General features: G+C 37.7%; 1 protein-coding gene across 2 annotated transcripts in view; it reads right to left on the bottom strand.

Annotated features, from left to right (window-relative positions):
* PCDH9 (protocadherin 9) overlaps positions 1 to 27,372 on the bottom strand; it is an 869,893-nt gene extending 842,521 nt beyond the window's left edge. For both annotated transcript variants that reach the window (XM_087865103.1, XM_087865104.1), the window contains exons 1-2: positions 26,826 to 27,372; positions 22,442 to 25,612 (exon numbers count right to left, since the gene is read on the bottom strand). In XM_087865103.1, coding sequence (XP_087721229.1) covers positions 22,442 to 25,477 — 3,036 coding nt within the window. In that variant the 5' untranslated portion in view covers positions 25,478 to 25,612; positions 26,826 to 27,372. The remainder of the gene's footprint in view (positions 1 to 22,441; positions 25,613 to 26,825) is intronic.
* Between the last annotated feature and the right edge of the window lie 583 nt (positions 27,373 to 27,955).

The following is a 27,955-nucleotide window of genomic DNA, read 5'->3' as shown; positions in this document are numbered from 1 at the left end:
GCACCACATGTCAAGCACCCAGTCAATCTCCGTAACTCACCAAGTTGCCTTTTATTGGTCAGGATGAAAAGCATGTACATTTTCTACAAGAAGTCGGTTGATATTATTTGGGAGGCTATGCAGAGGAAACACACAAATGCAGACGTCATCTGCTTTTAGTCAGGCCATAAACTGTAAAGCATGAGCTTTATGACACCGTATTTTTTCGTCAGAGCTACTAACATTTCTTGTATGTTAGAAAGAAGCAGACTGATTTATGAGTGGGGGGGGATTCCTTCCGTCCATATTTGCATTAGGGGTTGTGTGTGTGAGTGTGTTGGTACGCTTTCAGGTTAATAAAAATAAAATATAATTCAAGTAACATGTGATTGCCAAAGAGTAATCTTATTTCTTGCCCTGTGAAATGAACAGGGGTTAATTAAGCAAATTACTATGTCTTCTCAACACTTTGCACTTTAAGACCTGGACAGTAGCATAGCAATGATTCATTTAACTACATTCACACCAAGTTAAGACATTTCCAGTCTCTTGGCCACTCTCTCAGAATGCTAGAAATAAAATAACAACTTCAAATATTCTTTAATTCTTCATTTTTTTAAGTTAAATAAACGTAAATAAGGGTTCATAAGCTACGGATATCTGTAAATTAGGTAACAAATTTATTGAAAGTTTAAAAACAATCATCTTATTTGTCTACGTCTAGAACTCCATCATTATAGTTGACTTTATACTTCTATTTTAATGCCACTCTGTATATCAAAAACTCACCTATAATCACCATATGACAATCACTCAATTGTCATATGATTATCAAGTTTGTGAATCACTTTTTACAAATGATCTTACATTTGGCATATTCCTGATCCTTTCGGCTTTAATAATTACTATTGTAAGAGGTAATGTTTAAAAGCTTTAAAAAATACGATGAATTGCTACAATCCACTGCCTGATCTATAGAAGAGATACCAAGTAAGTTATTTTCATGTTGCCACAGTTCACTTCTGCCAACGTGTGCACAGCATTCAAATACATTTTGTAGTTTAAAAAAATCAAATGCATGCAATCAAGGAAAATAAATCATCTACTGAATAGATATCTCAAATTAGGAATGGGCATCCATTTGCCTTTTCTATCACCTCACTGCAGACAAACCACTACAGAATTTTTACTCTGCTACCATACTGTTGTCCAGTTGCATTAATCCTTTCCAAAAAGTCATACTGTCAAAAATCTAAAGATTAGCACCCCATCAGGAATCTATGAAAAAATAGGTTCAAGAGCTTGCCAAACTAATACAGTAATTTTAAAACGGTAATTTTATCAATTTGCAATAAGGACGGCTAAAAAGTTCTCAGATAACTTGAAAACATACACAGCCTTAGGCAGTGTAGGCAGTTAATGCTTGAACAACGCAGGAGTTCGGGCACAGTCGAAAATCTGTGTATAACTTTTGACTCCCCCAAAACGTAATAGCCTTCTGATGACTGGAAGCCTTACTGATAACATAAATAGTTGATTCACTCATATGTTGTGGGTTCTATGTATTATACACTGTATTCTTACAATAAAGCTGAAGAAAAGAAAATGTTAAGAAAATCGTAAGAGAAAATAAGTCGACAGTATTGTATTTATCAAAAAACTCCACATGTAAGTGAATCCGTGCAGTTCGAACCCATGTTGTTCAAGGGTCAACTGTATATTGCCATAATTCTACTGCCATCGTAGATAAGCTGGATAGCAGGAAACGGGGCTGAAATTAAGGAAGGCTTCAATATGTTCTAGTTAAAATATTTTCATTAAAACTTTTGGTAAGGTATGGAAAAATCTTTTCACTTCAGACATTTCATACAGCAATATGTATATGGTTGAATAGATTTGCTGTGTACATTCATTGTATCTAATTTTCTTATTGTGGTCAGGTAAAGCATACCTTTCCTGTGAATATTTTTAAGAGATAAAAGTGATCGTAATTAAATGAACAAAAGCATACACTACGTATAATATTGGACCTCTTTGTTGAATCAATTCTTGATATTTGTGAAAAATTACTTATTTAAGTTACATAGCTGTTTTCCACTTCCCTTTTTATTCATTTTCTGGAAAGTTAATTAATTTTCTTGAATGTTCAAAGGCTGGGAATTGGTGTCCCTGTGCCTTTTCTACTACATCCCTACAGGAAAACCACCACAGAAATTTCACTTGGCTACTTTAATATTGTCCAGTTCCATTCATCCCCTCATGCTCTTCCTCAGCTTCGAAGAATTGATGTATATTAATACATAATTGTGGAGGTAGAAAGCAAAGTTCATGCTGGAGAGACTCTGCTCTCCTCAAGGCAGAAATTTCCAATACTAAGACTATTAAATTTGGCTCTTATAATGTCCATTTGGATGGAGCTTGCCTATCACAATCATAACCAATAGGCATAATGTCACTACAAATTATCACCAACACCCAGAATGTCGATGCAATGTTAATTTAGTTCCTCACGAGGCCTTGTCTGTTTAGTTTCTGAATAAAGGAGAACGCCGGCCATATTTTAAGTCACCTAGGAAGCTGAAGCAGCACGTCGTGTCTGCAGGCCAGGGTTCTAGTTCCCAAACCAAGTTCCAAATTGGGAACTCCATCATAAGACCATAACCTACTGTAAAACCAAAACAGTTTGGCGGTCTTCTACCTGAACCTGATAAATAGAGGTTACTAAAAGTGTTTGCTTGTATGTTTGGTCTCATTAAACATGAGTTACATCAAGAAAGGTGCACTGGGTGTCATACGCAAGTAATGAATCATGGAACTTTACACCAAAAACTAGGGATGTACAGTACGGTGACTAATGTAACATACTTAAAAATTATTATTAAAAAAGTATAATTTAAAGAAAGATTACTTCTCTAAAAATGACTCTTTAAACAAATATACAAAAGCCATTCCTCACCTTCCTACTACAAATTGATTTCTATTCTTACATATGTTATTGAGTTCAAAGTAAACTTGCCTGTATGTCTTCGAATTCATATCTAAGAATTATGCTTTTCCAATATCTTACCTTAATCATTTAAACTAAAGAAATCTTGCCACTCTAGTTCACTGACAAATTAACAGGTAAACTTAGGTTTCTTACTTCAATGGTTAATCTAAAAGTATGCCCTTACCATATTCTTGTTGTCTAACTAGAAACATGAATCTACTTCGGTCAACATGTTCGATTCTGCTCCTTAATTAGAATAATTGAAATTTGTCTGCCAATTAAAGCTTATTAGTAAGGGTCATCAAGAAAAAGCTGCTGCCCCAAAATCGAACCAAGCTTTAAATAATAACTGAGTCCACACAATCCAAATGTAACTGTAGCCCCCAAACTATAGGTTTTTAGAAGTATAAGTCAATTTGCTTGTCTCATAACAAGGAACTTTTCAAAGGGCCAATTTTTTTTTTTATTGTTTAGGCGTGTGACAGAATTTATGTTCTAAATAAGAATAGCATTCATGAAAGTTATTCGGTGACCCACATGCACTAGACACAATGGATGGAAAGGTTAGCACGTTGTTCCAAGAATCACTCTCCTTTGCCAGATGGAATAAGGAAAGCCGTGTGTGCCTAACTCCTAGCTATTTCATTTTAACCTTCCAATGTACTTGAAATTAAAACTGCAACTTTCTCACCTAGAAGTTTCATCACAATGCATCCGTTATAAGAATCAGGGGTAAAGAAATTTTATTTGACTATGGGGCTGAAATCATTCTTTCCAGTTCTCAGACTGAAGGGGGATCTTGAAAGTCCAACGTGTGGTTGACAAGTGTTTACCAGCTACTGTGAGAATTTTAAGCAAGAAGGTATTAAGCCAGTAATAAAATATTATATATATACAGAACTGCATAAAATTAATGGATAATTTTTGTGGTTGTGGGCGACAAAACTAAAGAACCTGAGAAAAGGGCTAAAATTGAATAAACACTACTTATATGCATGTTTCTATGCGTTCTCCCCGTGCACTACAAACAGGCTGGGAGAGGCCCCTGCTGATCTGAGCTGGCAAGTTGTGCAGAGCTGGATGGTGGATGACGCTTCTGACCCATTCAGCAATAGGGGCTGGACTAAAAATTGTTGAAGGAGTCAGAAAGCATCATTCTAATCCAGGGCAGAAGAGAGATCTTTTTGTTATCATTCTAGTTTGACCTCCCCCTCTTCTACTTCCCTTCTTATGGGATAGGAGTAGTTTAAAAAAAGGATAATCAAAAAACTCTTATTCTATTTTGAGATTAGCAGAATGTTTTAAATTCACTGCTAAAATCTACTGTTGGTGAAAAGTATTCAGAATCCTACTGCCGAAAAGATACAAATGTTATTCCTACTCTTGCTCTGTACTGTCTGTGAAGAAGGTTCTCTGTAAACGGGAAAGAACCAGGCCTCAGGTACGACTGCGTCGTCGTGCCATGTGCTCAGCGGCAAGATGTGTACACAAAATGTGTACACAAAAGGGATTACAAACAAAACACGTTAGACTTTGTCCTTTTTTTTTTTTTTTTTTTTTTTTACCATCACACAAAGAATTTATTTTTGGCATAACTGACTCTTGGTGATGGCACCACAATTTTATTTTTTTTAACTTAAAGTTCAATCAAGAGGCAGTATTGCCTAGCAACTATGAGCAAAGCCTCTCGTAGAACACTGGGAGGGTTCAAGTCCTGAACTACTCTTCACTTACAAGAACTGTGACCTTGAGCAAACCATTCCACTTCTCAGATGTAAAAGAGGGATATTAATAATAGTGCCTGACTCACAATGTCACTGTTCCTATTTAAGGAGTTAATACATGTAAAGGGTTGAGAAGAAGGCCAGGCATACAATGAACACGCAAGTAAATGGCGGCTATTATCATTATCTGGTGTTGGAAATCTAGTTTCAACCAGGTTTTAGAATTAAAGAGATAATGGTGCCAAAGTGAATATTGTGATCTTGTCTTTCAGAGCCCCAAATTTCCCCCATTCCTCCTGTGAAACTGTTTGCTATTTAGCTGAAATTACTGTGATTTATTTTGGCCAGTTGCTTTTACACACGTTTAAAGCATGTTTACATCTTTTAGTAATGAAGTAATGACTAATCATGTTAAAGTACTCAATAATTAGTTTCAACCTCAATAACATACTATTTGGATTAATGATTTTATTCTTCTTAGTGTTAGCTTTTCCTCTGTATAGGCTACTCTAACTCTATTATGGTTATCTAATGTTGCTTTCGTCCAAATTCCTAATGAATTTCTTTTCCAGGCAAAACATTGGAAGGCACAGTCTACACAAATTCATTAATATACAAGTATCCAATTCCAAATCAGATGCCAATGGACATCATTCTCTTTGTACTTTTACAATAGAGGACTGATTTGATTAATCATATAGCTGTGATTCACTGTATTGTCCCCAGAACGGCTCACACTGACAATGCTCCATGAACTCACAGGATTTTAAGACTTGGCCTGTCCAGCTTCTCACCTTGCCAGTGACTGCTTACATCTCATTCCATCAATTACCGCTCAAAATAGCTAAGATGCCTCTTAGGCAAAAATCATAGGCTATTCATTTGACACCTAATCTATGGGGTTTATTATTTTGTTTTATATTACTTTTAGATTCTTTATAATTTGCTGCTGCCTGAATTAGTAACATTAAATAGTTTGGGGATTTTATTTTGAATGACCTCCAAATGACCTTATATCCATGGAAGAAAAAATTTTAAACATCAGGTCCATAGAGCCATATGGTTAAGAAAGGCATCTCGATTGCTGCACATTCAAGACGTGAGCATTGGATGAGGCTGCTTCATATGAAAAACAAAACCAAAAAAAAGTGTCTTGTGGCCAACATGTGGCATTTCTAGAACTACACCTCCCCCATCTCTGTCAACTCCGAGACACATCCACCTATGGTGTAAAATAGTCTTTTTGTAATACCTCCAGCAAAAACACTGATACAGCAGCTCTTTCCTGAAGTTTTTATAAGACGACAGAGCCCAGTGCAGTCAGTCAGGATAAATGCAAGCATATCTGAGGGTCAGCAATCATTGAGGGATTAGATATCCTAATAAGCATTCCTTGGCTACCGTTCAGGTTTCAGAAGGATCCTGAATGGCCCCGTTTCTGCACTATTCTGGAGAGAATGTGGTAAGCTGCTCTGCTGTGGCAAAACCTAGTTCTAGTTTATATTCCTGTGAGCAAATAGCACTCGTCTGCCACTCAGGTGGTATATTTGGGGGCTACGTCAGCGAATTTGCAATTCAATCTCTTTAATCCCAAACTTGATTTTCCTTCAGCAATAGATTGACAGTTCTGATTATTTACATTATTTCTTCGATTTAACCCAATTTTGTCTTTGAATGTACAGGCTGCCAGTAAAATCAATAAGCATTAGATTTAATTAGCTTTTCTAAGACGTATCCTGATAATAAACACCACCATCATTCCAAATGACCACTGTTTGACTTTTCAAAAATTCTATTTACACATTATCCCAAAACTATGTGTCTGCAATGTTCACAAAAGTTAAAATAGTAAAATTCATGCTTTACTACAGAAAAAAATTCAGAGTAGTATTACTGATAAAAATAGGGTAGCTACATACTGTTTTAAGTGGATAATTTTCTAATCAGACTATAAACACCAATAATCTGATTGAGATTTTAGAGTTCTTCTGTTTTGTGATTTCTGATATAGGAGGAAAAAAGTTAATTTTCTAGTTCACAAGGGAAAAAATTAATCAGGCAGAGACCTCACAGAAGATAAAGGCAATGCTCTGTTATCAACACTGGGCAAGAGAGTGATAACAGAGATCATACAAACAATGGGGATATTGCGAATTGTTCATTGTCAGGAGAGACTGAACCATACAGTTTATTTTGTAATTGTTTTTCATGAGTCAATGTCAACACTGATTTGCACTGTTTGAACATATATCAAATGATAGAAAGAAGTAGGCCAGACGGATGTTGGGTGGTATGAGGAAATCTGCCAAAGAGGATGCCTAAGTATTAATTAAAGCCATAGTTCAATTTTTAATAGAAATGAAAAAAATGGCTGAATCCGATGATCTAATTTTCAGATGAGAAAATTTAATTCTCAAGATGCTAAGTGAAACTTCAGCAAAGTATTAAGTGTTTTTGAATAGATAAGATTATTGCCAAAAATTAGCAAGCAAGAAGTATCAAAGTTTTAAAAATTGGAAAATCTATTTATTTTAATAACCCCTACTGGTTCATTTTCTTTGGTAAAGCAATGTATAGTCACTTACAAAAATCATAATAAGCAAAAAGTTTAAACTATGTAAAAACACCAAGTTAACAATCACTGTAATGATGAGATTGACACAGTTCTGATTGTCTGTAGAAACTGGTTACTGCAAACAGAATAACATGCATGTGATTTCCATACCAACCTTTATTTAAATGTATCTATTTTACTAAGTTTAATCTATTCTGTTTCTTGGTATTAAATTAGCTTACCTTAACTGTCCATATTTTCACACTGAAAAGTGGATTACATTACTTATGTGGTTGGTCATATCAATAAGTTTATCACTTCCCCACAAATTGTTTATATTTTAATTGGTATATTTAAGTGCCATTACACACTTTATTCCTAAGGTGTACATATTCCTAAGGTTTCAATTTGGTAACTCATTTACGTTAGAGTAATTACTTAGAGATAGTTGCCTAAGTATCCACAGAACAGTTGGAAAGATCTTTTTGGAGTTAGGTACCAGCTTGGTGGTTATCACTGAAGCCTAACTGCAATTAAAATAGTACAATTTTCTGGCAGTGAAAATTTATCTTAAAAAAATGCACAAAAAAAGTACAGGTGAGGCATTAAATGCATTATTTTAAAAAAAATCTGTTTGAATACTATGTTAAAATTTTGAAATGACCTGCTCATATAAACACCATCCATATGTAAATTAGTGTTTTAGAAATGATTAAAGTTAAAAATATTATAGTCTGTCTTGCCTGAAATGTAAAGCTCACTTATGACATTTTCTTCTGTGATTAAAGGAAACCAAATTTTCAGGATATGAATGTTTCTCAATTTAAGAAAAAAAAGATGCAATATAGGTCTCTATTTTTCAACATGACTTCATTGCATCCATTCCTTGAAATACTGTGATAAATATTCATAAGAAAATGGACTCGCCCAACTCATAACCATCTGGAGGTAAAAGCCAATTAAACCAAACAATTATTCTAGCCAGAGTTTAACATCTATGTTCCATTTAAGCTTATGTCTTTTCCAAGGGTGAAGGCTGTTTTGCAGAATACCATGATTCAAAACGCCCCTTTGAAAAGGGATCCATGCATAAGTGGAACTCCATTTGTAGAGAACACTGTCTTCTTCAACTTAGGTTATTACTCAACATTATCAATGTGTGCCATGTTTTTAAAGTGATTTTTAACATAGCAAATATGCTAATCTCATAGTTACAAAAATGAAGTTTTCTCGCAACTATATTTTATTAACACCTTTGCCTGTAGAAGAAGTGTGATTTTAAGGATGAAAAAGTGTATTTCCCTCTAAATTAACCAAAGGATAAATTTAAATGTGGCATTCTTATAATTAGAGTAATAGATCTTAGAATTTTATTACCCCACTGAAAGATCAAATCTCTGGCTCTAGTTAAAAAAAAAAGACTTCAAAAAATATATTTCAGGGAAATGATGACATCAATTTAAAACAGAGAGAACTCATATTTTAAGTAAGGGAATTCCAAGGAAAAAATGTATTATGTTTTAAACCCACTGGAATCTTTTAAAGCAAATACAGATGTCTTATTTTCTTAAAAATCCCACTGTCTAACACTGTTTCTGGAACACTGCAGTTACTCAATAGATGTCTATTGAATAATGGAATTAATGAAAAATAAAGATTAACATATATATATCAGTAGATCATATTACAGGTCTTTGGCAGAAAAAAAATCATAGTTATGTATTTTTTAAAAAGATATAAAAATATTCTCAAAAAAGAATACACATTTAAAACTATAGGATATAATTCTGGAATAAGTTTTAGTATCCGTTAAGGAAAATGTAACATGGTTTAGCAGTCTAGTGATAACTGGATATTGTCTACTTGTCAGGCTTACGGCCAAATAGGAATTCAACAGGCAGTAAAGGTCCTTCAGATTTCTAGGGGAGAAAATCAAATGGACCCTGTTTGCAGAAGGAGAGATGTGAGGACTGCAATACAAGAAATATAATTCTCTTCATAGAATAGGTATTTGGTCATTATCTGAACTGGAATTTACATATATTTCCTGGGATGCACAATCACTTCTCTACTCTAAGAGTTAAGAGAGGTTTATCATTGAAATGGACAACATAAAATGGTGGCCATCTTAACTTACATTTAGCAATACACAGTATACATTTATATGTACTTGATGCCATGAGAAGACTAAATATTTTTTTATAAAAAAGAATGAATCTAAATCCTTAAAGCCTGATTCTTGCCGTTTAAAATGTATTTAACACCTTCATTTTGTCGAATTATCTCCACATTTGCCCTTGTGGTGGGATTGAGCAAAATTTATTGAACATCTACTGTATGCGATGCTATAATCCTTACAACTCCATGAAGCCTGATAACTCAAGGTAATATCCATACTATGTCCGTCCCTGCTCTGCTCACTATACACTGCTGTAAGATAGTACATCTTACCATAAAGCAAGCAGAAGTCTAAAAGGAAATCATGCCAATGTGCCATGTTTTGTCTGTTTGATTCAAATTTTCCAAGCGCAAGGAATAAGTTTTCATATTGTTTTTGTTCTAAAGTCCTTTTTTCTTACTTAGCCACTGTCTATATATAAAATTAGAACTAAACCAAAAGGCCAATACAAAAACAATTTTATCACACCGAGAAGGTAGTAAAGGTCAGTAAGAAGTTAAAAATTTAATTTCTACAATTCAAGTCACAATGAAGCCACCTAAACATTGGGCAAATCTACTTCTTTAGTTGATAAAGTTAATTGAATTAGTAACAAATCCCCACTACCTTTCGCTCCAAATCCAAATCAATAACTTTATCTTGATGATTTCAGCTAGTCTAACATAAGGCAATGATTTTGACCCCAGGATATTAAGAAAAGCTATTTTTCAGACACTATCATATTGTGTTATATTTTTATTTATTGGATCCCATTTGTTATAACATCATCCACATATTCAAACATTATAAACTTGCATATTCAGACATTACACACTTACTTATAAGTGAATATATATTACTTTCAAATAAGAAAGATAGAAAAAAAAAAAAGCCCTGTTGGTTATTATGCTTCTGGCTTACATATGATAAATCCCAGAAATATGATCCATATACTCCAAGGCATTTTAACTAGTTTGATTACACCATGGATGTCATTACTTCGACAGAGATGCTTTCTAGTCTATGGAATAATTGGAAGCAAAAACCAGCAGGTTTCAAATGGCTCCAGCTGTGTTAAGTACTGACTGTGAAACAGATTCACTCTCTTATATGTTGTTTTGTAATAGGAGTGATGTATAAGGTGAAAATCCCCAGACAGGTAGAGTTCCTATGGGTAATCAATGGGGAAGTAAATTAATAACAAATGCTAAAAGCAGAATAATTTTAAATACAACATGCGAATGAAAATGGTGAAATACTCAAAATGAAAGATGAAGCAATTACGTAAATATGAAACAATGGGGACTAAGATCAAAAAGAAAACATAAGATCCTGTCGGCACTATTCTGAGGCTGTTACAAGGTCAACTTTTCAGAAATCCTAAACAACCAAATGAATGTTTTAAACCAAAGGCAGATTAACAAACATAACTTATTAAAAAGATATAAAACTCAGATTCCAAAAAACCACCAAGAACAAAACCAAGAGAACATGCATTAAGTGAAATCAGCACCTCTGTCAGCGGCAAGCCGGCATTCTTGGACAGAAAAAAGAGAACAGCAGGTAGGTTTGTTTGGATTTTTTGGTTTGGGTTGTTGTGTGTTTTTGTTTTTGTTTTTGTTTTTGAGTGTCTGCCTACCATGGGCCATGTTTTCGTCTCTTGATAACCTTATGGATTAGGCATGATTACATTCATTCTACAGACAAGGAAAGCTAGGACTGGTATATTTAAATGATGTGCCCAATGTCACAGTTTTTAGTAGCAGTTCATGGAGTCATTTTTCTTACTCCAAATATTACATTTCTTCTTGGGTCTCAGTTTTTTTCACCTGGAAAAAGAATTAAATAGGCCAAATACTCTCAAAGGCCCATTTGAGTCTTGAGAAACTATTCTATGAGTTCTTTTAGACACCGAATTTATCTTTCTAAAATTAATATAGTAGCTAGACACTGCTCTAGTCACTATTCAATTATTATTTTGCTTCTTTTTATAGAACTCATATGTGATTCTAGGGTGATGTCTGGTTGACTCAAAAGTCTATTAAGGGAACTTTAATGTAACAACTTTTTTTTTTTAACCTCTAAAACACCTGTCCCTATCAAGCAGGTAACAAAGAAAATCTATTGATCATTATGTTTAGAGGTAATCGCTCAATAATCTAAGTATTTCAAGGTTTAAGTAAAAATTTTTGATGAGGAGGCTTAGAAGAAAAGGAATCTGGGGCGCCTGGGTGCTCAGTTGGTTAAGCCTCTAACTCTTGGTTTGGGCTCAGGTCATGATCTCGAGGTGGTGGGATCTAGCCCCGTGTCGGGCTCCCCACTCAGTGCGGAGTCTGCTTCAGATTCTTTGTCCCTCTGCCCCTCCCCCCGCTCAAGTGCTCTCTCTCTCTCAAACAAATATATAAAATCTTTTTTTTTTTAAAAAAGAGATCTGATCCTGTTTATTTAGTTCATCCTTTCTTTTCCCATTATATCCCAATATATTAAAAAAAAAGTATTATGATGGGCAGGCATAGTGGTGTGGAAGAAATGAGGGAGAAGATGGAAACTGGAGACATCTGATTATGTGACAGGAGAGTTTTTATGTCCATTAGAATCAGCAGTTTGGCAGTTTTCTAATTTTCTGCTCCTCTCTCACCTACATGCAGAAACTGCTGAGTCAAGACACTGATAAATGATATAAAGGTGTTAACTATACTTCACTGTTAAAAACTCAAAATGGTGAAATGCAGAGTCTAAGACAGCCTATACTAACTCATCTATAGGACTGGGTTAAGTTAGACCTCCAGAAGAATGGAGGGGTGCCAGGGAGACCATAATTTCTTAGATTGGAGAGGATAGTGACCCCTCAGCTACAAAAAATTCTTTAAACTAATTAGAGCTTGTGTTATCAGGCCGCAGATGTTATAGAGGAAAATACGGACGGCAGCTGAAACCAAACATTCACTCCCTCCATATATACTTTATTCACTCCGGCCTCTGTCACAGCAACAATGGGTATAGATGAGCTTTTGTGTGTCATACGTTTACCACATTTTAATGCAATCTAAAGTGACCTTACTGGGACGTAACTTATGAAGAACAATTTTGAGTGCACTGAGTTGCCTTGTAATATATTTTTTAAAAATATATAAAAGGGTTGCAACCCTTTTCAATAAAAAAAGTCCCTAGTGAGGAAAATGTTTCAAATTTATACATAGCCTAAAAATAGTGTTTTACAAGTAAAAGTAGGCCACACATAAGGAAGAAATGACAGTGTAAAGGTAGGGTTCTAGACTGGAAATAAGAGCCATTGGCTTTAGCCATGTGACTTGGGAAAAAAACAACAACAACATATTTTCTGAATCTCAGTTTCTACATTGGCTGAGTAAGAATGGAATGTCTTCTTTATATGGTTATGGGGATTCAATCAATGGAACTGTTATACATATATAAAGTACGATTCCAATATCAGCTTCTCTCTCCAGTTAGGTCACCATTTGCTGAATGTCTACTAAGATCACTCCTAGGCATTGTTGGAGATTTGGTCTTGGAAATACAAAGGTAAGTAAGATACAGCCTCTTAATTTAAGGAACTTTCTTACAGTCACCCTCATTATTAAGCTTTAAATTACAACATACCAGTATTTGACTTAACTGAGTTACCACTTGAGACTGAAGGATCATGAGGAACCAGGGCCGTGTTTTGAACAATCCTGAATATACGCCTGGGGTTGGTACTGCATTGGCTGGAGAGGATGCACAGACTTGCCAGTAACAGATGGTCCTACAGGAATAGTTTAAACCCTGAGGAGTGTTGCTTCCAGTATCATCCAGAAGTCAATAACCTTAGCGAAAGCAGAATTTAATTGTCTAAAACAGAGACTTGAGGTGTCAAAATGATTTTGCTTAATTATTACCATGTTTAAAAATCAATCAATGAATTCAACATATTTTGCCGTCACTGCTTGGCAGAAGATTTTGCTGTCAAGACCAAGAATGAGCTCATGTCAAACTAAAATATCCTAAAGACTGTGTCTGTTTTTACTACAACTTACTGTAATTTTGATACTCATTTCAATTCTGCAGCAAAGAGAAAATTTATTTTTATAAAAATTCTAACATCTTTTTTATGTTGGAAATTTGAAGATTGGGAATGCACTGAAACATTAATCCTTACAGTTTAATTTAACATTATTCCTTCACCTTGAAAATGGTTATCGGTAAGAAAAACTCGATTTTAAAAATTGCAAAGGACAACTATAGAGATTTTCTATTTCTAGGAAGAAAGGACACATGGTGGGTGTGTTGATACTCTTTGGGTGTTCTTGAGCAAAATATACAGACATGCAGAACAGACATGCAGAAATAATTTTGCGTCATTTTCAAATCTCTCGAGACTTAAGAAAACAGATGTACATCAAGTAACATAAATGAATGTAATCCACCTAGTGAATGACAAGAAACGGAGCAAAGGAAAGTCGCCAGTGCGCGTGTGTTCACAGCTGACCAACAGAAGGAAGGCTATTGTGATTCTAGGCTTCCAATGTGAAAATTGGTTCAATGACATGAATATATGACACAGGAGGGCATCAGCTCACAACTCAGAACTCAGTCCGTTTTGTCTCCATTTGTCACTTGCACCTTCTACAAAAAGTTGCCTGCAGAATCCTATGTAGCTGTGTGTTTGAAAGTCCTCAGCATGCAGCTGCTATCACACAGAGGCACAGATTGGTTGCATCCTCCGCATCCAAAAAAGCACCAGTATTTTTTTTTCCCCCAAAGAAAAGATCTACTATGGAACTACTGTCAGCAGAAGACATTTTCTTCCTATAAAAGATATGGTTTCATTTTATATATCCTTCTGTGTTTCCATTCTTCTCCATACTGAGGTTTGTTTAATGAGGAAAAAACCTCATTTCACTGAATTGCGGTTGCTATTGTCTTGCACAAAAACTGTTTTGTTTTAAAAATCAATCATCTATGATGATTCTCAGCAAGTCCACTGTACCTACTGTGGACTGCACACGGATTATATGCTCTTTCTAGTAGGCAAGATGTAGGAGTTGTAAAATCTTTTAAAAATATGCATGGCTATTTCCACTGATTTATACCTAACAGGGCCAAAGACATTAAGTATTAAAGAACTGCAAGGCATTTTACTGAACACTGTCATGAAGGTAAGTATATTGAAATGCACGTATGTCTGGAATGAGATGCTGTGCTACAAATACACACTATTTACAAATGGAGCAAAGATGAATTCTAAAAATACAGCTTGAGAAATGTTTCAATATCAATTCCTATGAGGATCAAAGCACTCACTTAGTAGCCAGCCCTCTTCATTATGGTAATGCCGTAGTTGCATAGATACCTAGGGTTTTAATCTGATTTACGTTTAGAGGAGAATCTACACACACAATTGAGAGCTTCTTCTCAGGCAGAGTTGCAAGCCAGATCCCAGGCATCGGAGGTCCCGAAGGTAAGTGTGAGCAGGCCTTCACTCTCCACTTGGAATCACTTAAGAGTCATCAGAAAGCAAATCTGTCTATTCTAAGGCGTGCGTTTGGGATTTTTAGTCTTTCAGACATTTCCAATGTTTCTGCATTTGGAAAAAAAAATAGGCAAGACTAATTCTCTAGGCAATAAATCACTCTACTGTGGAGGGAAATGTGTTAGCTAGTTGTATTACAAAGCCTTTACTTCATATTTAATAGGCACCTGCAATACCAGCATTATACAAAGCTCTCTACTTTGCAAATCTTTAAAACCCCACTTAATTTTCAGCACTGATTTCCTGCAATCTAAGAGCTTATGAAGGGTTCACTGTGTTCATACAGATCTATGCAAAATGTGCCAGAACTTCCCTGTCTGTGATGGCATTCATTTGGAGGTGAATCCCAAATTTCTATCACTGGCATGCTTATTTCCGACCAAAATAAATATTCTTAGAATGAAAGCTGAAGATTAGGAGGACAAAAGGGAGGCAAAGTAACCAGCACTGGGAGAGATACATGCAAATATCAGCTCAATGACAATTCTTCATACCACTTACAATTGAAGCTTAAAGACCCAAATACTCTGCAATCCATTAGTTTCTCAATATCCTGGAAGGGATTAGAGTATTTCTTAATCAACTGCTAACAGACTTAAAAAAGCCAGAGACTGGATATTCACAAGCAGTGTAATTCTAAAAGGCAGAGATGGCCAGATAGGAAGACAAGCAATGGGAGAATGTTAAAAGATATTATGCAAACATGGTAAAATCGACCAAATTTCCATCTCCCTGCTGCCCATATAGTTTAAAAATCTGTATAAAATAATGAGTGGTGAGGCTGTAGTAGACTCCTTTTAAGAAAAGGTAAGTTAAAAGAAAGAAAGAAAGAAAGAAAGAAAGAAAGAAAGAAAGAAAGAAAGAAAGAAAGAAAGAAAGAAAAGGTAAGTTAATTTCACCTGTTTTCTCAAGGAATTCCAGAATAACAAGCGTAAAATGACTAGAAAGAATTAGTCAAATATGCCTCAAAGATGGTGCTTATAACCCCACCACCCCCAGCTGTACGGGTGGTCCCAAGCCCATCATTTTAATGTGACATGTGCTGATGGCGCTGTAATCAATCAGACTGTTAAAGATCAGGGGAAGTATTTTCACGTGCCACTTAAATAATGGATAAGTATGTAAAAACACATCCCTAATGAATGACTTCAAGTTCTGAATGCCTTAAAGTCATTTTATGGCTCGGAACATTCTACTAATTCTGCTACCGTTCTTGTCTATAGGATACAAACTGTCTAGAGGAAAACAATGTGAATGAAAGATTAAATATGGGTTGTTTTCCCAGCTTGTTCCTGCCATCACTCTTTACCGTTAAGGAAGGGTAGTTGTTTTACTTAGGAATTTCCATTTTAATCAATCTTGGCTTAGGGAAAAAAGAATATAAATCAAACCCAAAATGTCAATCATAGTAATATGTCTTTCTTGTTCTATGTTTCTGATGACTGACAACCCAATAGGTTTGTATCAAACAAAGGTAAAAAGCATGTGTTCCTTTCCAAATGAAATGTTTGACAGATTGAACAGCTATCTGAAATAACTGATGAAATCTTAAACAGCAGAGTCTTTACCTGAGAGATCTTCTTTCTAGATTTGGATTTTCCTCTGTGATCTGATGCAGATTTGGGGAGTCCTAACTATTACAAAGGATGCATCACCTGAGAAACATTAGTTATTGAACTCCTATGCCTCCAGATACTGAAAACTTCAGAGTAAGCCCCTTGCTGACTCGCAGTCCCAAATTCTCGCTAACATCTGGCCTGTGATTAGAGTCGTATTTCAAAAAAACAAAAAAACAAACAAAAAGCAAAAACAAAAAACAAAAAAACTAGCAAATTTTAGGGCCCTGGTATGTAAAATTCTGGAAAATATATTAAACATAAAGTCAGCTGTCAAGAAAGGCACAATTTAAAAATCTGTGTTAAATAATTCTTAGTTTCCAACTACGTTGACTATATACGATATTAACTGACTTGTTAATATTAGCAAGAGAGTAGTTTGAATAAAGGAGCTCCATCAAGAAAACACCACCCTAAATTCAGAGAAGACACCACCCTAAATTCAGAGAATGCTTCCTCCAGGGATTTTAAGTGAAAGTGGTAAATAATCCACCAAACTTAGTTTTGTTTTGGTCTGTAACAATACACAAGCTAAGAGTTCAACTCTGACAAAGTCAAACTGAGAAAGTATTAAAAAAAGCACAGTGCAGTTGACATGGCCCCCGATCCTATAAACACACAGTCTGGTACCGCTAGACCAACACGACCACCGCAGTTTTCAGCATTTGAGGGATTTCTGCATTCCTACCCAACCAAAAAACAATTGGAAATCAAAAAATCTGAAAAACAAAATAAAACTGTGGAAACAGAGCTTCTGAGAAAATAACTTACAGGTCTCACTTTCATACCTCAGTACTATCATGTAAGATAATATAATATGAAAAATAATTCGGTAAGAGGCCATTTCTAATATTTTGGGCATAGTTTACACACATCTCATGTATGTCAACATGAAAAATGAAAGTTCAAGAGTCAAACTAATTCATAATTAGTTATGAGGAAATGTGATTTTAAGTTTGAGGTTTTTCATTAAGTCTAAATTCTATTTGACTATTTCACATACATTTTAATTTGTGCTATTATGAGAAGATGCATTATAGCTTGAAATATTTAATAAGACTACCCATATACCATAAGACTATAACACATTATCACAAGTACAATACTTGCAAGGTAATTTTAATGATGCTAAAGCCTGTTCTGTGACACCATAAGGATGACTCATTTGAAACTAAGGGAACATCAGTTTAGAGTGTTTCTATATATAGAAATAATTGCAAAATTTAGGAGATAATATTTTAACTGCAGAAATTGTTTTCTCTGTGTTAACACATATTCAGTAATCAGAAGACACGTCCATGCTTAATACAGCGGCAACTTTTATTTTTACTCTCCTTAAGGTTATTAGCAATGAATATTAAAATGCACCTTGAATTTTATAGCTTGGCTGTATCAAGTTGAAAAAAAAACAAGTATTTGTCTCACAAATCCAAGAGGAAAAGTAGCCTGTTTGAATAGATGGCTCATCCTCACTTCAAATTCTTAAATCAATCCAAAGGGTCTGGGTATCCTTTGCCTCGTAACTCATTTCATGATCATAGGGCACTTAGCCAAAGGGAAGGAGTAGAAATAAAAATTGCAACTGACAGCACTTTAAATATAATTTGCATTTGGGGGAGCAATTTTTCTCCACATGCCACCCGCGTTCAACTGTCAACAGTAGACTGCAAAATTTAGTCAAGTACCTTAAAGTTTTTACTAGCCTCACATTAGTTAAGATTTGTTCCCTTCACTCTCAATTGAATTTTTTTCACCCTCCTAAATAGCAATTCTATGACTGCCTCACACATTTTACATAACATAGCATTTTAGTGGTTGTAGTGGGATTCCTCAAAAATGAAAAGTAATCATAAATGTAGTACAGTATCTCTAAATGATTGGGAATAGAAGCAACTCCCTTTACACGGTACGAGTACATGTATACACTTGAGTATAGCATGCACACACGTTTTCAATGTCTAATTTCTTCAGTATATACACAGATGTATATATGAGCCAACACTCTCAATTGTGAACAGTTAAAGTCAGGATGTTTAAACTCTAAACATTTCATTTAGAAAATTAAACATGACTGCTTACCCAGAACCAAACTCTAGTACAACTCTCACAGATTGTTTTATTACTGGAAGAAGTTGTCAAATGTAAATAGGTCACTTAAAAAAAATTTTTTTTTCATTCATACCTTCACAAAAAGCACACTGGGGCCAAGAAAATTAATTCCCCAAATGCTGTCAACTGGGTTGGGAAATAGCAATAAACAGCTTACTGGAAAGCCCCTCCAGCTACAATAAAAAGGTTGTCAATAAGCGAGCTGAGAGCTGGGCCCTGCACAAACAGGTACTCTGGAAATCTGAATGGGAAAGGAGCTGACGGTTCTGATTCCAGGGTGCTCAGGCAGTGGTTCTCAAAGTATGGTCCCTGGACTAGCAACATCATCGTGGCCTAGGATCTTGTCGGCAATGTAAATTTTCCGTGCCATCGGGGCCAACCCAATGGCACTGAATCACAACCTCTGGGAGAGGGCTCCAACAACCCCTGTTTTAAGAAACCCTCCAGGTGATTCTGAGACACCCTAAAATTTGAAAACTTAATATCACACTTTATAAAAATCACATCCATTAAGAATATATTTTCCTTTTAGAAAAATACACCAGTGAGCTTTATCACTTAAAGCCCTACTGGAATTGATTATGTTGTCATCCTCTTAACCCTGTAACAGTAAACTCTGCTTCTCTGTGAATAAATATCAAGACATGACCTCATTTTTTTTTAAAGGGACATTTCACTCAATCTGTGAATGCTAAGGGTACTTCCAAAAATCCATGCGAAATAATCCAGTGACCGATTTGTTATATTCGAGGAAAATGAAAGCTTAGTGAAATAGAGTGGATGAGGGATGTGGTTTCCAATGTTCTCTGCAGGGTCACACAAGGCAAAACAGCAGGGGAATAGAAGACAAAATAAGAACCAACGCACTATAAGCAAACTTGTGTAAGAGTCAGACATTATGTTTTCATTGTATAGATGATACAAATTAATGATATTTAAATCTGGTAACCCTTTACTCAAGAGTTGCATTGTACTCACACATCGCCTAGCACCACTAAGGGAAAAGGTATTCCTGTTAACCGCAATCTGTGCCCACTCAACTAAAAATCTTCACAGATTATATGTTTATAAATTCCTTTTGAAAGCTTTTGTTGTAATAAGCCCTACTTTTTCAAAATCGTGTAGCTTCAGGAGCACATTTTGTATAAAAGCCACTAGTTGAAGTGAAGGAGCTAAAAAAAGACTTTTTATTTTGGCTTAACTAGAACATCTTCAGATAACACTCATGTGGCTCAGTTAAAAAAGGAAAACTAAAAGGATAGTATATAATTTGTGTTCTTCATTCATAGAAAATATGCCTCTTTTATACTCAAATTGTGCATCTTGCTATCACCATCACTTCTCCTTACTTCCAATATCCCTTTTCTCCAACACTGCAATTTTTCTTTCTCAGCATGAAAACTTCTAAGAGGTATAAGCAAAGCCATTTCAACAGCTCTTTATCATAATGGTGAATTACAGCTATGTCTGAACATCAAAATGCCCACAGCGAGAGCTGCACAGTGACACATGGTCTCAAGGAATGTCTAAAATGCACTTTAGTTCCAGTTACAGAATTAGTCAGCATCCTATTTTAAAGATTACATCATACAAATATTCTTATGACTAAGCCTCAACAAAGTCTCTTTTCCATAATTTGCTGAAATGCACTTAACATTTATGGCACCGTACTACATATAGTTTCAACTCTCGCGGAGAAGTCAGAAAAAGTGGGCCTGTACGTCAACGCAAGGAACACCACGTTACATCAAAAGAAAGAGGATGTCGGAAGAATGTCAGTGTCTTCCTTTGGAAAACAAATTTCAGAATTTATGTGAAAAGTTTCAATCATGTTAGGTTTTTTCAAGATATTATGCAAATCACACAATCTCGGTATATTGTGAGTGACCTTCACATTAAAAGTAAAGTTTTTAAAAAGCCCTTTTCTTTCTTTTCATTAACAGCAACTTCACATTTAGCTTCATAAATAACTTCACGCGATTAACTGTTTACCAACTTTTATAAACCTTTACTAAGCTCGGAAATTTTCTACATTTTAAAACACCAACCTCTCCTATAAAGCTGAGGAAGTTAACATAAAAATGCGTCCTTCCAACTTGAACTTCTATCGAACAACTTCATATTCTCAAGAATTTCCATATGGACTTATTTTAATTCCTTTCATTCTGTGCATTCGAGCTCTAAGTATGTGTACTTCTAAAATGCTCTAGGTATCTAATCTTTTCCTTTAAAGAGTGGAGACTGCAGTTGAATAATCATAAGCATTATGCTTACTGTTCTGGGAATATCTATGTGATTCACTGTCAAAATTATTTTTATAAATATCTTACTATCACCAAACCTTAAAGTCATTCCAGAGCAATAAACACTAGATTATAAGAGGGAAATAGAGTTTCAGTAAAACATTCTACGTCACCCCACCCCCACATAACAAAGGAAAAACTCTTGAGTTTTCAAACACTAATCGACAACTGCCAATACTATCCTGCAAATTTATTTTGCTTTCCTTGATTTTCTGAAATCTGTATGTTCCTTATTTTCAACAAATTCAGATGGGGCATTACCATGGGTGGACTCAATACCAACAAGGCAAGCACTTGGATTGCAAAATCCTAGAAAGTTGGTGTGGTGAGAGCTAATCGCAAAAGAGCAAGCAGATGAATTTAAATGCTAGTTGCTCCAGAGCAACTATCATTAAATAAAAGGTATCTTTGGCTGTAGCACCAGCTTGATCCTTCCCTCCCCCCTTTCCTTGCTACTGCGGGATTGGCACCTGGCCAGCACCAGCGACATGATACCCTAGTGCCATCTACAGGCTGTTACTGACACCCAAATTTCAGGGCAATAGACAAGCACCAGTGAAATAAATTAGACAGCGCTGCATTTAAATCTTTATTAACAAGGAATTATTAGACCTAAGAAAAACTAATTCTGGATTTGGTTGAAATATGAGTTTCTCAGCCTCTTAATCCCTCTTCATATGGCATATTTCACAGTTTAAAATGAGTTATGACAGATCACTTATGCATTACTAAGATGGGAGAATATTTACAATGGATTAATTCTTTTCTGTATAAATTGGTTATATCAGGGAGAAAGCATTCCTTCTATTTTTTTTTTCTTGAAAGAGTACTTTGGCCATTATGGACAATTTGCCAACCTTTCTATTCAATACCCAATTTACTATATTACAATGAAATCATCTGAAATCAAAGAGAAAGCTTCCTATATGGCTTCGTTGCAATCTATCGACAAGCATGTGCTTCACAGCTGATGTACATTTAATAATCTACTATCTTGTTTAGAGACTAAAAAAAAATTAACCCCTTTAGCAACCACAGCTCCAAAATAATTACGGTCAGACCTTCAAACGTCATTTAAAACTTGGGATTTGAAGGTGACTTTTTAGATCAAAAGGTAACGTGAAAATCTTGAAGCAGTCAATTTGGAAACCCCAGGAGCAGAATTTGGCATATCAGGACAGGTTTTCTTCTTCAGCAAACATTATCTTGGGACATTTTTGGAATTACTTCCTCTTTTCATCTTTTGCCATTTGAAGGAAACTGGGAGGTTAAATAATTCTCAGAACTCAGAAATTTCAAAGCTGTTCTAAAAATTCTTGACTGAGCCCCAGAGGAACAGAAAAGGGGTCAAGTTTTTTTTCCCTCTTTAAAACTAAGCTAAAGTTAGACCAAAACAATAGACACACTGGCACGCTAATACTGGTTGACTGGGCACTTGTATGCAGTACTTATAGACCAGTAAAAGTGCTCGTTTACCTGTCTGGTGTGTAAGGGGCCCTTTGTCTTGAAGCCTCCTTGGGAACTGCACTCTGAGGCACTGAAGTGATCTGAACTAGTGGAAGAGCGTTTGGAAAGGGTGTCACAACCCCCGACAAAGGTGTTGTCCAAAGGGAGTTCCTGAATCACATGATGCTTTTTCACGGAAACTGGAGTGTCTGGTTTAAGATGAAAAGCAGGCTGTGGAGAAGCAGATTTGTAGTGCTTGGCCAGGTCAGGGCTGTTAGGCTTGAAGGTTGTTGGAGGGGCCGGGCCCCAGTCAAATCTTCCTATACTTTGCTCCTCCAGCTCAGCCGGCAGGCTTATGGTCCCATTGATAGGTTCGTGAACTGCATCATCGGGTTTGGACTCTTCGATGGTAACAAAGTTCAAAAGAGAGCTCTTGGGAGACTTTCTTTTCTTCCTTTTCTTTTTCTTGTTTTGTTTGTTCTCCTGGTTCGGGGACATCCATTCAGCACCTTGCTTGCTCCTCTGAGCTGCTTTGAACCTGGATGCATGGCGACAGCGCACCAGGACGGTGACGAAGATCACGACGATGACCACCATGGCACCCGCGACGATGGCGATCATGATGGTGAGATAGTCCTCGTTTTGATAGGGCTGGCTACTGTCCCCTATGTTCCTGTCCAGTGGGGTCTCCATAGTCCTGCGAATCAAGTCATAGATATAGGAGGCATTCCCAGCAGTGTCGTTAACGTAGAGAAAAACAAGCACGAGTGTGTGCAGAGACTTCGGGTATCCCAGGTCACTTATGTTGACCACCAAACGGTGCAAGCCCACATCAGTAGGTGCCGGTTTTTCTTCCAGAGTAATGTTACCTGTTACTGGATCAATCCGAAACAAGCCTTTGTTGTTCCCACTCACAATTGTATACTTCAGTTCCGCGTTCATCCCAGTGTCGATATCCACTGCAAAAACTTCTGCTACCACAGAGCCAGGAATGGCCGAGAGGGGCACCAACTTAAAAGAAGTATTGGAAGGTGGAGAAATGACAACTGGGCTATTGTCATTGACATCCATGACATTGATAGTGACTTTTGCAGTAGAGGAGCGGGGTGGTTGTCCCCCATCGGTGGCTTTGACATCAAAAGTGTAGGAACTCTGCTGCTCTCTATCAAATGAGACATTTGACTTTATGACTCCAGAATAGGGATCCAACACAAAATTATCATTGTCATTTAGAATGGAAAGAGTCACAGCTTTATTCTCTCCAGCATCTGCATCTGTCACTGTGATTACCCCGACAGTACTATACTTTGGCAGATTCTCAGACACAAAAAACTGAAAATGATTATGAGTAAACTTGGGGCTGTTGTCATTCTCATCCAGAACAGTAACTATCACAGCCGCTTGGCTTTGGAGGGGAGGGGTCCCATTGTCCCTGGCAGTTACTGTAAAAATGAATCGTTCTTGTTCTTCTCTGTCAAAGACTCTGGAGGCTGTCAAAACTCCTGTCTTTCGGTCCAGATCAAAGAAGGAGGCATTCGGCCCAAGCTGATAAACAATGTCCGCATTTTTCCCACTGTCTTCATCTGTGGCACTAATAGTTGTTAAGTATAACCCACGTCGGTTGTTTTCAGAAACTGACAGCTCAATTACAGGCTGGTTGAAAATTGGTGGGTTGTCATTTTCGTCCTCAAGCTTAACCCTTACCAGGGCAGTCTGATTTAAACTGGGCTTCCCAGAATCAGAGGCAACAATTTTAAAGCTGAATTCTTTGGTGCCCTCATAGTCCAACAAAGAGGAGGTCTCTAACAAATATTGGTTGTCGTACACTGCCTTCAAATGAAATGGGACCTCTCTTTCAATAAAACAGATCACTTTGCCATTCACATCTGTGTCCTTATCTGAAACCGTAATTAGGGCAATCTTTGTGTTGACAGGATCTTTCTCAGATAAATACACTGTGCCATTGATGGGACTTATAATGTACCTGAGGTCTATGTTAGGGGGGTTATCATTTACATCAGTGACATTGATGGTAACCGTTGCTCGAGCGGGCGTGGAGCTGCCATCACTAGCCAGCACTGTCACCTTGTGAATGGCTGTCTCCTCGCGATCTAAGGACCTCTGAACTGTAATCAGCCCAGTAGTATTATTTAAAGCAAAGAGTCTTTTGGTTGCAGGGGCGACCTGGGCACCAAAAATGTACCGGATTTCAGCATTACTGCCTATATCTGCATCAGTGGCATGGAGCTGAATTACAGAGGTGCCCACAGGAGCATTCTCTGGAATGTGCACCTCCACTTGACCCTCTTTAAACACTGGCCTGTTGTCATTGACATCACTTACTGTGACCTGCAGTATGGCCGTGCTGGATTTCTGTGGAGTGCCTCCATCCTCTACTTTGATTTTCATCACATAGGTATCTTTCTGTTCTCTGTCCAAGTTTTGCTGAACAATCAATTGTGGCCACTTCTCTCCCTCCGGAGTTTCCACGATATCCAGTCCAAAAACACTCTGCCCATTTAACAATTCATAATGCTGTACACCATTGAAGCCTGTGTCAGGATCTGTTGCTGATGGAATTGGAAAGCGGCTGTTGATCAAAGTGTTTTCTGGAATGGAAATATTGATGACAGGAGATGGAAACATGGGGGCATTATCATTGGTATCCTTGACAATTATTTTTATTTTGATCAGCCTGAAAAAATCATTGGGGAGGATCACTACCTCAAGTTCAAAGAAACACTCATTCTCCTCAGCGTAAGAGGCTCCGGCACAGAGTTTCTCTCTGTCTATTCTGTTGGAGGTTGTGAAAATTTCCCCAGTGCTACTGGACACTTTCACCAAAGGGGCATCCCCAGCTTTAGAAACCAGTCTGTAGACAAGGCTGGCACTGGTCCCTGTGGCAGCATTGATGTGAGAAATGTTCAGATCCTTTGGTATGTTTCCTATGGGCACATTTTCAGGCAATTCCTCTCTAATAGTGTAAATAAGTTCTTGAGCTATTGCGGAATCCAGCCTTAAACAGGCAATCAGAGCAGCCAACAGGTAAAAATTCCTCAGGTCCATGATAATGTATTTATTTTCTTTTCCCGGATTTTAGGGTTTAAAGGTTTCCACTGAGGAATGATGCACGAATTGCAAGAGGAAGCGTGCATGGACTGGAGGATGCATTACATCTCATCGCTTATTTGGAGACAGCCACTGTCAACACAATTGTATAGACAATATTATTCTTCAGTAAACAAAAACACACAGTCATGAAACATCACAACACATTTTCCACTGCATATTAGTAAACATGGCAGTTTGCTCTGCCACTGTTTGCAAGTTAACTCTGTGGAGGAAAACACTAAATACCCACTGCTTGTTGCATTTGCCCAGAGAAAATCAAATTCATCTACTTTTGAATTAAGGACAGCTGCTATTTTTACCTGTGTTCACCCACACTGTTTTTCAGGACACTGTTTAATTCAAAACATGCATTCTTGCGTTCTCCTCTTCCCCTCCCCCTGTCTCACCCACCTCCTGGCTTCTAACCCACCTCCCTTAGTTTTTTTAGGTGCAAGTGAAAAACACTAAGTATTTAGCTATGGTTCCTGCTAATTGCTTTGTCACATGTCAAATGTGATGTTTTCTTCTCTGCTACACTGAGTCATCTCTTTCGTCTAAAAAGACTATCTTTTTCTTTCCTCCCAGTTCTTCAACTGCCTTCTAATCCAGTCTTACTGGGAAACAGGCATCCGGACATGCTGCTGCAGCATCAGAAGCAGTAGTCACCGGCCACTACATATCCTCATTGCCTAGAAGCACAATACCAAGACTTCAAATTTCCTGCCCAGACCTTGCTCTCATTTCTCCATATTGCCAAATTCTCCCCATTTGGATTAAGAAACACACTAAAACTTTTAAAAATGTATAAAACAGGATTCCTTATCCTAGAGGTGGAAGAGAGTGTTGAGATGTAAGTGAAACGCAGCTAACATTTCCATGTACCAGCACAATATTTTCTACTGAGCATTAAAGAGAGGAAAAAATGCAGTTTCTTAACCCTCATCCCTGGTTATAATATTAGTAACATCTGCCACACATAAATACTGCAACCCAATAACGCAGGTAAAAAGGCTTCTGCTTAGATGCTCCCCTAACTGCAATTTAAATGGGTGCAAGCCTCCAGGCAGCTACCTACTTGAGTAGAACTGGTCAGTTCCCAGGCTCTAATCTTATCTGCATTAGGCTGCACGGTAGCTGATACCCACGATTAGTTCCAGCAGAGTGATGCAGGTAGGGATGCAGATACAGCCTAGTAGGTGAGCTCTGCCCCAACCGTCTACCCAATTACAAACATCCCTCGTCCCCACTGAGGACATATCTAAACACAAAATTTACAATTGTGCATGCGAAACTTTACACTTACGTTAGTTGCCTCAACCTTTCCCCTTTCCCGGTATGCTGCGGTTAGGAATGATTTGTTCCAACACATAGAAAGCCATGCATCTGGTAGCACCAGTTTGGGGAGAAATCAGAAGCAGCAAAACGTTTCCTCCTTGTAAAATGTGTTGCTTCGGGCTGGCAAATTAGCAACTCCAGAGAACAAATTCACAGATTTGCCGTTAGTCATTCTCTCCACATTTCGTCTCTATTACCCACGGGGTCTGGGCTCTTCTGGTATTTAACATACACACACACAACATCCAGTTGCACTTCTTCAGCTCTGGGGTATTTTCCACAGCATCAAGCATACCATTTCCCTCCGATGTCAATTCTGCTTAAGTCTCTAACTTCTTGTAGGAAACGTCAGAGTTGGGGTGATGGTGATTCTCTGGCTGCTCTCCGGGATGACAGTTGCCTGAAAAATTCCTAATCGGTTATCTCTCGTGCTTCAGAGACTCTGAGGCGCTCCTTCCTGTCTTGCATGCTCTCCCTCTCTCCCTTTTCCTCTGCCCCTCTCTCCTTCTCCCTCTCCTCTCTCCTCTCTGAACTGAATTTCTTGATATAACTCTCAATAAGCCCAGAGGGAGGGCGTGACTGCCCGAGCCCCGCCCCCAGCCCCTGATTGGCCCGCATCTTGCGGTGCGGGCGGCCGCAGCCGGGCGCGAGGGAGGGGGCGAGGAACAAGGCACTGACTGTCTCCCAGCCTCCCCTCCTCAGCGCCCCCTCGGCAGACGCGAAAACCCGGAGAACCGATCCTGGCCCCGGGAGAGCCGGGTTCCAGGAGGCGCACTGAGCATGCCCAGCAGGGTCCGGCCCGGGAGGAAAACGCCGGTACTCTCCAGGCCCGCGCGGCTGCAGCTCTCATGCCCCGCGAGCCAGGCTGGCGGGTCGCTCTGTGCCGCACCGGGCAGAGAACGGCAGCACCGGTGGTGGGACGACCCGGGGCGGCGCGAGAGGCTGGCGGGGAGCGCAGGCAAGGATCCGGGGAGCCTCCCGCACCGCGGTGGGCGGACGGGGGACGCGGAGACGGCTCATCTCCGGGCGCACATTTCGCACTTGTCTTTAGTAAATGGAGGGGCCAAAATGCAAAGAAGGGAAAGAGTCAACCCAGGG

The sequence above is a fragment of the Ursus americanus genome, chromosome 10, assembly GCF_024610735.1.
Source record: "Ursus americanus isolate L20-20 chromosome 10, mUrsAme1.1.p, whole genome shotgun sequence".
Classification (NCBI taxonomy): domain Eukaryota; kingdom Metazoa; phylum Chordata; class Mammalia; order Carnivora; family Ursidae; genus Ursus; species Ursus americanus.
The sequence above is the reverse complement of the archived record's forward strand: the minus strand, read 5'-3'. Positions and strand labels throughout refer to the sequence as shown.